The sequence below is a fragment of the Sturnira hondurensis genome, unplaced genomic scaffold, assembly GCF_014824575.4.
Source record: "Sturnira hondurensis isolate 20B ecotype Veracruz unplaced genomic scaffold, ASM1482457v3 Scaffold0004136, whole genome shotgun sequence".
Taxonomy (NCBI): Eukaryota; Metazoa; Chordata; class Mammalia; order Chiroptera; family Phyllostomidae; genus Sturnira; species Sturnira hondurensis.
The window spans coordinates 25,478,172-25,494,560 of record NW_028076767.1 but is presented as its reverse complement, the minus strand read 5'-3'; the positions used below and the strand labels follow the sequence as shown (position 1 = coordinate 25,494,560).

The window sequence follows — 16,389 nt, the reverse complement described above, 5'->3', positions numbered from 1 at the left end:
ATAGCCGACATACTCAGAATATCCAAATCAGTGAAGTTACTGGTGAAAATGAAAAATGTGTCCTTTGTTTTATGGAAAACGCCATGCAGACTTTCTGGCCAACCCAGATTGTCACTGGATGTAGGTGGGACTCGGGGTTGGCGGTTGTGTTTTTTCTGCTCCTGAGAAACCCTGTGCCACTTCCTTCTGGCTTGTGTGGTTTCTGATGAGAAATCCACTGTCATTCAGATTGATTTCCCCCCATTGGCAAGGTGTCTTCTCTCTTGATGCTCGCAAGATTTTTTTGGTCTTTAGTTTTCAAGAAGTTTAACTGTGATGTTTTTGTGTAGATTTCTTTGAACTCATCTTCTTTGGGTTTCCTCGGCTTCTTGAATCTGTAGGTGTGTGTCTTTTGTCCAATTTGGGGAGTTTTCAGCCCTTGTTTCTTCAAGCCCTTTCCCGCCCCTCTAGGTCTCTGAGGATACCAGTGTCAGCTCTGGTACTGTCCTGCGGGCCCCTGAGGCTGTTTGATTATTTTCAGTCTTTGTCTCTGTCATTCACATCGGGTTCTTCCTGTTTCTCTGTCTTCATACTCACTGATTCTTGTCTTTCTCCATTCTGCCGTCGAGCCTATCCATTGAGGGTTCTTTATTTTTTATTCATATATTTTTGGTTATTGTATTTTTCTTATGTAAAACTTTCCTTTGGTTCTTTGAATTTTGTTTCTTTGCTTGAGTTTTTTGTTTTCATTAGTGGTGAGTGTACTCAGGATTACTCATTGATGACTCCTTTCAATTCTTCTGTCAGATAACCAATATAAAATCTCCGTCATTTCAGTGTTAGCATCTGTTCATTATCTTTTTTAATTTAGTTTGAGATCATCCTGTTTCTTGGTATGGTGATTTTTGAAAGAAACCTAGACATTTTGGTTATTATATTGTGAGACTCAGAATCTTATTTAAAACTTGTTTTGGCTGACTACCTCTGACATCTCTTTCAGGGGAACAGTGAGTGTGTACCGCCCCACCCCGTTACCATCAGGTGGGAGTAGAAAAGTTCGTGTCCCCAGCCAGCCCCTGATGACACCCAGGGGGCGTTTCCTCGTTACTGCTGGGCAGGAACGGAAGTTCAGCTCTCCATGTATCTTTGTTGGCATCGTGCGTGAGGGTGGGTGTCTCATGACCATCAGGGATGAAAGTGCCACTCCCTGTTGGCTCTTTGACACCACCCCAGTAGGAGACTGGGTTTCCTTACTACAACCTGGTGAAGGTAGAAGTCTAATTCCTCACTCAGCCTTTGCTGGTATAGGCATCCTGAGCCACACCTTTTTCTTTATCATTGAACTGGAATATAGTGGGTGTTGTCATACACTCTGTGTATTTTCAACTTCCCCTTTCCCTGGTCCTTTGCGAGAGCAGGCATTTTTGGAAGATGGGGGGGGGAGGTTGTTGTTTTTTTCATTTGTTTTTGGTTTTGTCTGCACCATTTGTCATTTTCGGGTAGCCAGCTTCTTTACCTCCAAATCTTGGATATATAATGCAAAGAAGAAGACCCAGAGAACTCACCACATGTCATTCCTTGTGTCCCAAGCTCCCTAGATGATCTGCCTTCTCTTTACCCTTCAAAGTTTTCTTAGGATGTTTGTTTTATGACTAGTGTTATAGCGCTCAGAGATGGATAGTTGTGCTTAGAATGAGGAGTGAAGAAATGCGCGTCTTCCCAGAAGCATAAGTCTGCGTTGCATTTGCATAAGAGGACTGAAACCTTACCAGGCCTCAAGCACTATTTTCTCTGACTTGGAGGAGTGAAGCGAATCAGTCTCTTAGAATTGCACAGATCCTGGATCACAGAGGTTACTATTGCATTGTGCCCCGCTTACTCCATTACCAGAGTCATCTTTGCTCCTCTCCTGATCACCGCTTGAAACGCATCAGCTCTTTTCCTTTGGCTCTCATTCAGCGATCGAGGGATATTTACTTTGGCTTCTATCAGCTCTGATTCCTGTAATAGCAATAATTACATCACTTTTCCAAAAATAGGAAATAATTAATTTTCAAAGCTGTGTTTCCATATCTCCCCCAAAGTCTGAGAAGCTGTGGGTTGAGGCAAATGAGCATGAAGGTTCAGACGCCAGGCCTGAAGGAAATTGGGTTCTGGTCTTGACAGTTAACATCCTGAATTCTGCCATTTGGACCCCAGCTGACAGTTACTTCTTTTTCTCTGGAATTTGGGATATGTTTTTCCATGGAAAATAACTTTAGTACCAAAGAAATGAAAATAATACCTTGTACTCATGTAGAACTTGACTCTTTCCAAAGCACTTTTTCCACTTGTTTCATTTGATTTTCATCTCAGCTGTGTGAGATAAACACTTCAGATGTCAGTGCCCTCCTTTGAGAGCTGAGCACAGTTGGGACCAGGAAGTTAAAGGACTTGCCAAGTGCTCACAGCTACTAGATGTTAGAGTTTAGACTAGATGTGGCCTCGATATTCTGGCATTCTTTTTCCCAATCAAGTATTCTTTTCATAATCACGGAAGTACAAAGCATTTCAGCTGCACATGCATGTGCCTTCCCCCAAGCAGCAGCTCCTATGAAAAGGCAGCCAATGGGCCAGATGCAGGCCAGGCCCTGCCCAGAGCTGGTCCTGGTAAAGTCTACCTGCTTAAGCACTTGGTCTTTGATCTTGAAGAGCTCTGGGCACCGGGTTGTGTAGCAGAGCTGATAAAATAACTTGTTTTCTTACAGTAAGGTTTTAAAACTCCTTTGGAACCATGTTTTGGTTCACTTATAAAATTAATGCCTGTGTTATTTATTTTGCTCTTCAAACCCCTAAAACCTGGACTTTAAATAGAATATAATCAAAAGCAGATTAAATGGAGAATGGCTTCCCCAGATTTTGAGGTGGACAGATTACATAACAGAATAAGCTCGACTTATACCGAAGCACAGCCAATATCAGAAGCAGGCCTGTTGCCCTCTCACCACGTGCCTCCTGTGCTGAAGACACTGGTTGGGTGTTTTCTTCTCCCAGTTCTGTCCTTGGGCAGATTGGCAAGCGGGTCAAAGAAGCCCAGAGAGCCTGTCACCCGTAACTAGAGTAATTTGTCTGAATCACACGGACCTGGGCGTAGAAGGATTAACAGCTAACAGAGCGGAAGAACCTCAGCATAGCCAGGAGCCCCGCACACGTCTGAGTGGAGCCTCTGAGTGTTCTAGCCCCGCCACAGCTCTGCTGTCGGAGTGGGGTCCTTCCAGGAGGAGGGATGGGCTGCCTTCCAAGGAAGCCCATTTCGTAGGTGGGTGATACTTCTTTACGTTGACCCAGATATCTGGCTGCCAGTTGATCCCATAGATTGTGTCTAGTTTTCTTTGATACTGCACAGAACAAAACCCTTCTTTCTTTCCTCCCTGGTAGTTAAATTCTTGAGGCCAGGTAGCAACCTTAATCTCATTAAATCTCTTTGCAGGTAAAATATCCCTAGTTCTTTTTCTTCATATCTGGTCGTCTCCAGACCCCTCACTACTCTGGAGCCTTCCAGAGCACACTGTGGCAGTTGTCTCCTTAAAACGTGCTGGGCAGAGGATCATAGAATGTTAGCGTTAAAGGGATGTTTGAGAAGATTTAGTCTCCTCCCTTTCCCCAGCCTTTCTCTCTGTTTCAATACCAAAAAAACTTTGGCAAACAGATTTCAGGCGCAGCTGGAGTCCATGAACTACAGAAACCTCCAAAGCAGTCTAAAAGTTTATACTTGTTTTTGGAATGGTTCGGAGCCTAGAATTACAAATGAAATCTTTCTCTACCAAACCTGTATGTTGCGAGGTTAACATCTCTCTGAACAGAAGTAGGAGCGAGTGCTGGCACAGCTTGCACTCACACAGTCTTGTAATAGTGTCTCTTGTCCTTACTCCGCAGCTGTTCCCCCTCCAGGTGCCCCTGAAACAAGGTCTGTGTGAGTGGGGGTGTTGTCATCTGCACAGTGAGCTTGGGGAAGACTTACGGAGAAATAGACCTGAAATGGTCCGATCCCACTGAGAAGAAATTTGGTTAGGAACTGACAAATCACTCTTAGGAGTCAAGACTTCAAGGGTTCTCTGAACTCGGTGGTTTTTTAACGTGAAGTACTTACAAGCTTACAAAGCATGTTTCTCCATCAGTTAGGCATTATTCTGATCCCTGTACTAGAGAAGAGGAGGCTCAATTTTTTATTTCATTTTTTAATCCTCACCCAAGGATGTTTTTATTGATTTGAGAGACAGAATGACAGCATCAGTCGGTTGCCTCCCGTACACACTTGCACCGGGTATCGAACCCACAACCTAGGTATGTGCCCTGACTGGGAATCAAATCCACAACCTTTTGGTGTACAGGATGATTCTCCAACCAGCTGAGCCACACAGCCAGGGTTTAAATAGTTTCAACCAGCTTCTTTTGATGTGTTCCATCTTTCACAGCACCTTCTCCATGCACTGCACAAATCACATTTTGCATTTCAATTGCGTTTTTACCTTTCTTGAAATAATAAAGCATAGCTGAAAATGTTATGTATTTTCTTCCATGTTCAATATTATAATGACTAGACAAAAATTTACCAATTTGGTAAGTTTTTTTAAATGCATGCTAATATGGCAGCTGTCACAGTACTATCTAACAAAATTGTTTCAAATGAAGTTAAAGACCACTAAGAGCCATCTTGCAGAAAAAAAACAAATGAACTTTTAGCCAACCCCGTAGTTGAAAGATGGAAATTCTGTGTGATTACCTAGGAGGTGGGGCTGCTCATTAGTATTTCCTCAGTCTCAGCTCCCATTTATCAGACATTTGCTTTGTGCCGGCAGGTTAAACACTTCACGATTGACTCATTTGCACCCCACAGTCACCCTATAAAGTATTATCATCTCCACTTTACAAATAAAGAAATGAGCTTGAGAGAGATTGAAACGTCTTGTCCCAGGCCAGGGAGCAGCAGGCTGTCAGACTCCAAACCACACATGAACTCAAGATGGAGAAAGTGCCTGTTATAGTCAGTTTCCTTTGTTGTGACGTTCTTGTTGTCACACTCTCTGGACCCTTGCCTCTGAAATGGCTGGTTCCCACCTCTTCGAAGGTGACGTTTCTTCCAGACTGCTTCACGTAGACAGAACCTGAGATACCAAGTGTTGAACTGCATACTCCGACCCCAGCCTTCGGTGTGCTTCCATGGCCCTGGTCTGCCCCTTTCTGCCCCTGTTCACCCCCATGAAGTGGTCATTCACTAAGGTTAGGACATCTTTTTCACTTAGGCTCCTGGTAAGCCAGCTAGTTCTTCTCCATTCTGTCCTTTCTAGAGAGAGGACGTCCCTCTATGAGAGGGCAGGGTTCAGAAAAAGGCACTTGATGTTTACTCACTGGGCACCTGTAGAAACGGTTAGATGGACTGGAAGAGCAAGCTGGAAGCCAGCGCTGTGGGCCTGGGGCATGGTGATGCACACGGCAGCGTCCCGTGTGTCATCACAGGGGCGTGACAGCTCTGGTGCCTGACTCCTACATTTTACAGGCAGCAGGACATCTTCCATCTAGAGGGTCTGTAATTACAAATTTCGGTGTCCAAAGGATCTCTATAGACACTATAGGGATACGGAAAAATGTTCTGTGGCGGAAAGGATATAAGGCATGGCAGTGGTTGGTTATGTTTTGCTCATTTTTTAGCCACCTCTGAACAGTGGAAGGGGGTGAGATGGCATATTTAAGTGTGCCTTCAAAACGGTGTAGCAGACCATCCCGCGGTTCCCACTCCTGACAGACGTCAGGTGGTAGGAAACAGTTGGGCCAAGGCAGGGAGGTTCAGCTGGCATTCTCCGACTCTACGTGCGTCTCTCTCTCTCCAGGGCAGGCCTGTCCGTCACTCCTCTTTTCGTAGGTGGTGGTTGGAAGGGTAGGCTCTCGTCCGACTGCCGTGTTTGAAACCCAGCTCTGCCACTTACTAGCTGTGTGGCCTGGGGCAAGCTACAGAGCCTTTCCGCTGCAGCGTGTGGGCTCTAAAGTGGGGGCAGTGGTAGTTTCTACCTCGGGAGCAGTCGTGAGAAGTAAGTGAGACGTCACATACCGGGTTTCGTGCCGTGCTTAAGTAACACATAGTTCTTGGTAACATCAGCTGTTCTAGTAAGAGAGAAACGCGTTCAGAACACGGGCCTCACTCCTCTGTGTCTTTTCAGAGTTTCCTCCTTCACTCCTTCAGGTCCTTCCATGGTATGAGGGGCCCAAGAGAGTGGTTTGCATTTTAACTATTGCCCGTTGGAGGTGTCCATCCATCCTACCGTCTTTGGGGGACCGGTCCCTGTGCTGTGTGCTTGTCCAGGAGGCCGCAGACATTTTCTGTGAGGGACCAGAGTGACTGTCCTGGGCTGGGGGCCACACACAGTCTGTCCCACGTTCTTTTACAGTTTTATTCCTAAGACCAGGAAGGGGCCATGAAGGAAGCCTTTAGACTAGAGCCCGTTGGACAAATGCTCCAACCTGGATAAGCCTGTGATACTCCTCCGGAGTCATCTGGAGCCTCGGATCGTGATTTTAATCTTAAGTTCCCGGGATTTTGCACCATTGGGTCCCGAGCCTGGAGCAGTCGTGTTTAGGGAAGTGGGTCTGTTGCCGTGAAGTAAGCCCACAGTCATGGACGGGAGCGCGGTACTCCACCACAACAGAGGTGCGGACTCAGCCTTGTGAAATGGCTAGACTGCGAGTGATGGCGGGAAAGCAAGTATGTAAATGCACAGCTGCGGTAGCTTGTGCAAAATGTCATTGCCAGGGAGAACCTTCAGGTTCATCATTCTTTAAGCTGTAATGCTCTACAGGCAGAATCATTCCACACAGGTCCCGGAAACCAGGCTTACTTTGAATAAACTGTCTTCTGGCTCTTTTAAAACTGTGCCTAAGCGACCTTTATTTCTCAGGAGCTGTTTTGGTCTTTGAGACGCTCATGGACAGGAGATAATCTAGTGTGCGTGCTGACTCCCTCTGTACAGGACTGTCGGAGGTAGTTTCTTCTTTGGCTGCAGCTCTGCTGATGGCGTGGCTTCATTTATTCCTAGGAGAGTTCCAGCGATGGAGGCGATGGCGTTTTCGGTGAAAAGAAGGAAGACAGCCAGGCAGGTGAGACTCCTTCTGAAGGCAAAGAAGAGTAAGGTCCCAGTTTGTAGCTATGGAGTTCATGTGTAATCAAATGTTGTTTTTTAAGGAGGCTCTTTTAAAAAGCCAAGTAAGTTGATCTTCATTGAGCTCTCCTGGAGTCATACGTGGAGCTGTGACATGGCTCTGGCAAGCTTTCTCCACCTGGCCTTGCAATTCAAAAGTGAAATCCATGGTAATGTTTGAAGTCAGGATGGAGTCTGAGAGAAACAAGGGAATCATGGTTTTGTTGATTTTTTTAAATTGAATTTTTGGTGAGGGAGAAAAGATAGGGTTGTTTGGTTTTCTGATTTCACGTTTAATTGAGTCTTTGGCAATTGGAAGGCCTGGCTACACAAAAGCCCATAGTCCTCTATGGAGAAGGCCACAGAGGGTCTGCTTGTGTCTGGCCTAGAGCAGGGTCCTCGAAGCAGTTCTGCAGACAGACATGTTTGTGTCTGAGAGGCCGCAGCCAGCCGAAGCCAAGTAGTTTCTAGAGCGAAACTGCAGCCTCACCAGCTGTGCCCAGCTCCTGAGCTGATTGAGTCCTTGAGTTACCTCTTGTTGCTTCTGTTTGTAAATACTAATGTCCTCACTAATGTTTGAAGCCCAGGATGGCTCCGACCCAGACAAATCGCCCTGGCCAGTGTCATCCGCGCTCACAGCTCGGCTTAGGCGGCTGGTCACTATTTATCAGCGCTGCAACCGCAAGGAACTCTGCCGGCCTGAGATTCTGGGCTCAGGTAACCAAGGATACTGGGTCCAGGAAGAGATGTTCAGGAGAACCTCAGAAATGGACCTCATCAACAAGGAAGCCCAAAAGAGGTAAAGCCAGTGGCCAAGGCGGCATGCTAAGCTGCCCACTGAGTGAAGGGGACAAACGGGAAAGCCAGTAGCTGGAGGACACGTGTCCTCCAGGATTAACTAGAGCCGGCCTCCAAATGTTACTGTTTCCTCTGACTGCTAGGGCATCCGATGAGATCTAGGGCCCCTCTGTTCACAGTGCCCAGACTTTTATGATTTTGCAGCTTGACCCCCTTTCCTGGGTTGGACCCCCTCTCTGAGGGTGGGGTTTAGCAACCCCATTGCTGGGTAAAAGGGTCAAATGCGTGTATCAGACCCTGCCCTTTCAGCCGCAGGGGGAGTAGTGTGCACGGAAGCTGTCTTCTCACAGCTCCCAGCCCTCGTCAGGCCTCCAAGAACAATCTACCATAAAACACCAGCCCAGAAGGAAGATACAAATTGCCAGGAATCACTTGCCTGTGTGAGAATTCAGCTAAAAATGGCTCAAAAGGCCAGCACAGGCTAGACTGATGCCACCAGAAAAACTCACGAAGCTCATTTCGGAGTCTCTGTATCTCTCCGTGCCTCTGGTGTGGCATCCAGTGAATTAAAACCACATCACACAGCACATTCACTTCTTCGCACGCCTTCTGGCTTTACGAAATTTGGTGACTCGGTAAATACCTCTTCCCTCTTTCACAGCTCCAAAGAGAAGAGCCAGAGCCCCATCCCGCCTGCTTCTCACTCTTCCTCCGACCTCCTTGTCACACTGCTTATCGCACTCCCTCAGGGGCGAAGCAGGTGCTGCCCAAAGCCCCCATAAAGACTGGTGGGGAGTACTCATTCAGCTCCCTTAGGTCATTGTCTTAGTCCTGCAGGATATAAAAACTAGAGAACCTGTGCATTCTAGAGAAAATAATTGATATGGACAACCTGCCTACGGAAGCAGGAAGAAAGCCCACGTGCGATGGGGACCCAGGGAGGTGCGTGGCTGAGGGAGGCGCTTCCCTTCCCTGGCCCAGTTTCCTTGTCTGTGAAGTGAAGCGGGTGAATTCAATGGTCTGGAAGGGTCCTCCAGGCTTCTATAATTCTAGGATGTCATACAGGGGAGGAAAAATAACATAAAATGTTTAACCATAAAAAAGTATTATAAAAATGTCTCCCACAAGAAGAAATAAAGTAGTAATTTTCTCAAGTTGATGAATCGAGATCACAGATGTGCAGACATGGTTTAGAAATGGTGAGGTGTAAATATCAGGAGAGAGCTGGAAGGTTCGAACTGCTGGTCGGGCGATAGGCTGTTTTCATTGTAAGCCTCTCAGCCCGATTTGAGTTAAATAAAAGTAAACGATAAAACAGACAAACTAGTCCTTAACTTCACAGGCACTTCTAGTAGGTATTTAAAAAGTTAGCTGTTCATGTTTTTGAAAAGAAGGAAAAACGGCTCCCCTTCCCTTTCTGATTGAATCTCAGGTGGACAAGGAGGGAGCAGGCAGACTTCTACAGAACAGTGTCCTCCTTCGGTGTTGTTTTTGATCAAGAGAAGAAGACGTTTGACTGGACGCAGTTCCGCATCATCTCGCGTCTGGACAGGAAGTCCGATGAGAGCCTGGAGCACTACTTCTACAGCTTTGTGGCCATGTGCCGGCACGTCTGTCGTCTGCCCGCGTGGAAGGACGGTGGTGAGAACCCTCTGTCCTGATAGCCCAAATGAGATGAGGAACGAACACGGTTATTTCCAAGGTTTAGAATTATTTTTGGTATGATTATAAAAGTGGAGTCTAGCTGAAAATTTCAGGTGAAGGCACGTGAGTTTTCACCAATTTATGAGCTCCAAATTGGATCCACCTTCACAAAATAAAAGCCCTCTCCTAAAATGACTTAACTCCAACAGAAATTAGAATTCAGAGTAAAACCTCACAGAACTATTGGGACTACTATGAAATACCTCTTCCAAAGTATCATTGTATTTTATTTTATTTTTTTAAGTCTCATGGAGATTTGCACCTTCCATAGATGCAGTCTGAATAACCGTGTTTGCTTGCTTGTTGACTTGTAACCCAGAGAAAGGGGTGGCTGTTGTGGAGACACCCCCTGATCAGATGGGGGCCTTTTCTGGAAGATTTTCTGGTTGGAATTCTCTGCAGCAGCCCCCTTCGAGGCCCTCTTCAGCCTCCTGCTTATAGATGAACTTTCCCTGGGCCATGTGACTTTGTTTTAGCAAAGCTAAACCACACATTGAGCCCACCCGGCTTCGGTGCCGGGCTGTTGGCAGCATCACAGATGCCCCAACTTTTGCCCCCACGTGGCACAGTTAGTGTGTTTTCATTGAAGCCAGAGCACTGGGTAGATTGGGACGCTCTGGCTGTGGAGTCCCACTGACAGGACCTGGACTTGAATCCTGCTTCTGCCACCTAGGGCAGGCTAGCTTATCTGGTGTCTTCCCTTGTCCTTATACCAGGACGTGTCACAGAATTGTTGTGAGAACTGAAGAACGTGTGTAAAGTACCTAGTGTAGAGGGCACGTGGTACGTGCTTCCCGACAGGGAGCTTGTCTGATTCCCGCAACTGAAGTTCTCGTGTCCTTCTCTGACCCTGACCGGGTCAGTCCTTGTTTCACGGAAACTTTCCATTCTCTCAGCTTTTCAGTTCAGCAGGAGCACGCACACCTGGTACTGCCATGCTGAGGAGTCAGGGAGCTAAGCTGTTAGACCAGAGAGCAAGGACTCAGGGGCAGCCAGTGTCCGAGGGCCACCTGAAGTGACGGGCTCTCTGTTTGCCTTTCCAGGTCCCCCAGACCCCGCCATCTATGTTGAGCCTATCACTGAGGAACGGGCCGCCAAAACCCTGTACCGCATTGAACTGCTGCGGAAGGTCCGAGAGCAGGTGCTGACGTGCCCTCAGCTGCACGAGCGCCTCCAGCTCTGCAGGCCCAGCCTCTACCTCCCAGTGTGGTGGGAGTGCGGGAAGCACGATCGGGACCTGCTCATCGGCACCGCCAAGCATGGGCTGAACCGCACTGACTATTACATCATGACCGACCCCCAGCTGTCCTTCCTGGATGCCTACAGGAACTATGCCCAGCATAAAAGGCCTGACGCCCAGTCTCCAGAAAGTCTCTGTTGCCTTTACCAGACCAACTCCAAACTGTATGAATCTCTTACATATACACAAATGAGCAGGACTTCAGAGTCCCTTGAAAATGAACCTGAGAATCTAGGAAAAATAGAAGGCAGAGAGGATCCCCTCGGTCCACCTGGGAGCAGCTTACCTGACATGACTTGTGAGAACTTTATTTCCAAAGTTCAGGATGTCATCTCCATCGGCCATGATGAAAGTCTGCTGCCTGAGTCCTTGGAAAGCATGATGTACAGTAAGAAGGTGCTCAGCCGAGGGCCAGGCTCTCTGCAGGAGAGCCCAGGTGCCAACACAGACTCCAGAACAGATGCTGTTGCCATCTCAGCCGGCAAAGATGCGAACTGCCAGCCTGGTGGCCAGGAGGTGGAAAGCGCTTCGGGCTCCTCCCTCATGGATAGTTTAGAAGCAGGCGTAGCTCAGATGAACATTAAAAATGGAAACCATCTGTTGACGTCTCTTGCGAGCGAAGAGGACCTCTGTTGCAGGGAGGCAGGGCAGAGACCTGAGAGCATCGGGCAGTTAGAAGCCAAGTGCTTGGCTTCCCCTTCCTTGGATCAAGGAAATGAAAGTGGGTTTGTTGATATGTGTAACCTTAGTGTCTATGACTCCAAAAGAAACCTGTCGTCAGAGCAGCAATTAATTGATTTAATAGAAAACAAAAGTTTAGAAAGTAATTTGATTTTGAGTCGGAACCACAGTGATGAGGAGGAGGAAGAGGAGGAAAACGAAGAGGAAAACTCGGACGTGGCAGCAGGCGTGAGGGGAAGGCCAGGGGTTTTGCCTCCGACCCAGCCCACTGCTCATATGCCAAGTGAAAGGAGCCGAGGCTTCCGTGTAGACGAAGCCGAGAAGGGCAGCCTGGAGGCTGTGAGCCAGAATGCCAGGCTGCAGGGGGCTTTTCCTCGAGCGGCCTGCCAGTGTCACTGCAAACACTTGGAGAGGTGGACCCGTGGCCTTGAGAATGATGAATTTGAAGTGGAAAAGCCCAAGGGTTATAACCCGGATCTGTTCAGAAGCAAAACTAACAACCTCACAGTGGAGCAGGAGCTCACTGCTCTTGCATCAGAGCCATTTCAAGTGAAGCACGAACTTTTAAAAGAACCTTGGAAAGAAAGTGCAGAAGGGAAGAAGGGTTTCCATACACATCCTCCTGAAGGAAGCGAGCTCAAGTCAGAAGACATGGATTTTGAGAGTAAAGATGATTATGATAGAGATGGAAACTGCCATGGCCAAGGTGCAGTATGGGGGACGTTGTATGTTTTGGATAAACCAGTTCTCACATGGCAGGGAGGGGAAATGAGGGGGCAGTGCTGAGAGTTTTACGGCTTCTGAAACAGACGTACTTACACTCAACCATGTGTTTAAAACCAGAGGTCCCGCGCCTTGGCCTGAAGGTGAGCAGAGTAGCTTAACTCTGCTCTTTCCAGAAAAGTGAGGAGGGTTGTAGACAGCCATTGCTGCACCAGCCATGAGATCGGGGCGGGCGCGGTGCTTTTCACACGATAGATGCTAGAAATGCCTCTAGATACAGCGCTTTAAACTGTAAGCAGAACAGCCGGGGACCCTTAGAACTCCACAAAAAAACATAAGTAAATGGGATCTTTATTGAGACAAAGAAAGATAGCATCATTTATTCATGTCTTTGTCAAAACCCTGTGACTTAATGTTGGTGCACTTGATTTAGAGTCCTTTTAGTAAGTCAGCAGAAATTAAAAGTCTGAGTACCTCAAGAAATACAGAAATAGATGTGATCTTTTTAAATAGGGAAGTCTTAGATAAGGGTTCAAGTTAGAAGAAATTTTAAAACTTTAAGAATCTACCCAAACTTTGGTTTTAATCGCTGTGATGAGTGATGATTGTGGGAAGTCTGCTGAACCCAAATTACACTCAACGTACTAACGAGGTTAAGGCCAGAGGAGCTGAACCGAAAGCAGCTTCTGCCTCAGTTGACTTAGGAGGAGCCAGTCTGTGACCCTGCCCATCCTCCTCACTCCAGGCCACAAAGAATGGCTGCCATGTGTTGAATTATAAAACCTACTTTGCTATTTGATCCCTGGCTGGTGTAGTTCAAAGGGTCACCAGTTCAATTCCCAGTCAGGGCATATGCCTGAGTTGTGGGCTGGGTCCTCAGTGGGGGAGGGGGTGCACGAAAGGCAATCAACCACACATCTCTTTCTCCTTCCCTTCCCCCTCTCTAAAAATAAATAAAATTGTAAAAAAAAAATAACAATAACCCACTTTGCTTTTTGAACCCTGGAGTGGAGAAGATCAAGAAGTAATCAGTGCTTGGAAACCCAGTCAAACGAGGACGGAGTTTGGAAAAGTATGGTTTAGAGGAGAGCTGTCATGCACTGATGTTCTTTGAGGCAGCGTCAGCCTTGCTGAGTTGAGGTAGAAGGTGGCAGTGAACTTGGTGAGCTCCCGTGAGCTTGCGCATATTCACGAGTGGGAGTCGCTGGCACCAGTGCTTTAGAAAGTGCTTCTGCGGCCCTCGGCAGGGGCTGTCCACACATGTGCCCTGTGGGATGGAGTAGGTGAGGCAGGGAAGATTAGCCCTGTTTCTGAGACTGGAAATCACAGCTGAAGGAGCAGTAATTGGCACGGCTGTTGGAGCCAGCCCCACATCTCTTGGCTTCTTTTCTAGGGTTGCCTCTCACATCATTTTGCTTTTTCTGAAAACTTAAAAATCCAGCTCCACTGCTTAAAATCATTCAGCAGTGCTCCCCATGGAGTCTAGAATAACGGCCACGTTTTCTTTCATGGCGTATAGGACTCAGCGTGATCTGTTGGATTCTGGCCCTCTGGCCTCATCTTGTACCTTTCCCCTGGATGCCTTTTAGTTCCCCAGCATGTCCAGAGTGCCCTTCCTGTTGCCACCTCATCCTCTTGGGTGTTCTCTCCCTCGAGAGGCCCTCGCTCCCAGCCTTCCCTCCCCCAGCAGGTCCTTCCTCTTACTGCTGTCACGGTGCCCTGTGTGTTTCCCTTTGGAGCACTCCGCAAGGTTCATAATTGTTACTCAGTTATTATTGCTACTTTTTTATATTTGCTGTGTTCCTTTCTTTCCCCCGGGGAGCGGTAAGATCCTTGCAGGCCAGGGCCACGTCTCTCTGTGGTTCCTTCGATCCACTGGCCTAGCAAGGGCCTGTTCGTGGTTAGGGGGGGGTCTCTGCAGCTCCCCAGAGACACGTCCAGTCAGAAGTGAAATTGGCGTGGTGCCAGGCAGGTACTTGAAACACCTGGGGAACCACTTGTAAACCATGTGACTGCCTCACCACTATGCTGTTTGCCTGAAACGGATACAAATAATACTGAATGTAAACTGTAATTGAAAAATAACATGTTTTAAAAAGTGAAATCTCCACCTATGAGAGGATAGACATTCCTGGTCATTTCACCGAGACTAGAGCTTCACAACCTTTCCTGCCCTGGGCCTCTTGCTCCCCTCATTCACTCCTGTTGCTACTGGTAAGTGGGTCTTTGAACACCCACTGAAGCTTGAGTGAGTGAGTTGCGTTTGCACTTCTTTCGACCCATGAAATAAGTGTTCTGGGTTTCTTTGCATCATTTTTTACATGAATCACGTCTGTTTACCTTTGTTCCACGACTTTTTATTCTTTTTGCTAATATAGTCCCTTCAAATACATCAAAAGTATTATAAAGTTTAGTTTCCTCTTACCACTACACCAGACGTGAAAGCCTCTGTGTGGTTTATCTTCTCTCGCTCTTGGTTACACAGAAAAACATGCTTTCTCTTTTATTTTCTTGCTGTTTTTGTTCAGGTAATGGATACAGACTCTTATCAGATGACCTGTATAGGTAGCCCTAGGGCAGCATCTACCTTTATGGCTTAATTTACTTGGTTTTTCTGGAGATAGAAGGTATGGTGGTTAATCAAGGAGGTATTAAGCAAAAACATAAAAAGGACTCATAGACATGGACGATAATGTGGCGATTGCTGGTAGGAGGGAGGTATAAGGGGACTAAATAGTAATGGAAAAAATACAATAAAGATTAAATTAAAAAATAAAATAAATTAGCATAGAATGGGAATTTGGTTTTGTTTTTTTAAAGATTTTTATTTATTTCCAGAGAGAGGGAAAGGGAAGGAAAAAGAGAAACATCAGTATGTAGCTGCCTCTCATGTGGCGCCCACTGGGGACCTGGCCTGTAACCCAGGCATGTGCCCTGACTGGGAATCGAACTGGAGACCCTTTGCTTCACAGGCCTGTGCTCAATCCACTGAGCTACACCAGCCGGGGCTAGAATGGGAATTTTAAAAGGATCAGATGTCCTGATCTTTTTGATCACTCTTATCTCCAATGTATCTGATTATTTTTTTAAACCTTTCTGCCCAGATTATCCAGGGAAATTCTCTGAAGAGGAGAGCAAGAGCTCAACATCCGGCGTCACCGGAGACACGGGGGACGACCTTCAGGAAGCTCGGGCTCCCACGGTCGCCCAGCTGCTCCAGGAGAAAACCCTCTATTCCTTCTCCGAGTGGCCCAAGGTAGCTCCCGGTGCTCGCCTTTCTCACCCCACACTTCTCAGCTCTGAATCCTTTATTTTCACCTTTCAGAGTATTTCTGAGTAGAAGATTCAGAGAAATATTTAATATCTTTAAAAGGTATTAGTATTATAATGTTTGAACATTAAAAGTATATGCACTTGATGAATTAGACCATAAGACAAAAGTGTCAAATTATCTTCGTATTTAAAGCACTGTGGCTTTAATTTTTATAGTCTTAGGCTGTGAAATTTATTTTAAGGCTTATAAAGTGAAAACTTTTTTCTAATTAGCTCATTCTGGTTAGAAAACTCGATCTCAATGACTTCGTGAAGTTGGGTAAAGTCGGTACCTGTGCCTCAGAGATTTTGTCCTTTTTTTAAACAGGATCGAGTGATAATCAACCGCCTAGATAACATCTGCCACGTGGTGTTAAATGGGAAGTGGCCCTCCAGCCAGCAGTACGAGCCCTCGGGCACCCTGCCCGCCCCCCTGCTAACCAGCAGTGCTGGCCCTCGGAGCAGCCTCTCGGAGCCTGAAGCGGTGGAGCACAGCCTCAGCGGTGGCGCGGCGCTGGTGGCCCAGATCCATCAGGTGCGACCTTGAGATGGGTGTCGAGCATGAAGCAAAGAGCAGGGATGCTGCCCTTCTCGGCTGAGTTGTTCATTCAACAAACATTCACTGAATGGATGGGTGGAGGTGGTGGTGTTTTGCTTTGTTTTGTTTTGTTTTCTGGTAGAGCCGTTTGTGTAGGTTGAGGAATTTGGATGCTGCCCTGTAGGCAGCGAAGAGCTATTAGAAGTCTTAGAGCATGCGTGATGAAGGCAGGGTTGTGCAGCTCA

The 16,389-nt window shown here is 47.0% G+C and overlaps 1 protein-coding gene across 1 annotated transcript in view; it reads left to right on the top strand.

Annotated features, from left to right (window-relative positions):
* Nucleotides 1–16,389, top strand: part of CHD6 (chromodomain helicase DNA binding protein 6) — a 169,964-nt gene that overhangs the window by 140,301 nt on the left and 13,274 nt on the right. Inside the window, exons 28-33 of the mRNA XM_037044086.1 lie at nucleotides 7,047–7,107; nucleotides 7,731–7,947; nucleotides 9,379–9,587; nucleotides 10,694–12,277; nucleotides 15,399–15,550; nucleotides 15,935–16,141. Coding sequence (XP_036899981.1) covers nucleotides 7,047–7,107; nucleotides 7,731–7,947; nucleotides 9,379–9,587; nucleotides 10,694–12,277; nucleotides 15,399–15,550; nucleotides 15,935–16,141 — 2,430 coding nt within the window. The remainder of the gene's footprint in view (nucleotides 1–7,046; nucleotides 7,108–7,730; nucleotides 7,948–9,378; nucleotides 9,588–10,693; nucleotides 12,278–15,398; nucleotides 15,551–15,934; nucleotides 16,142–16,389) is intronic.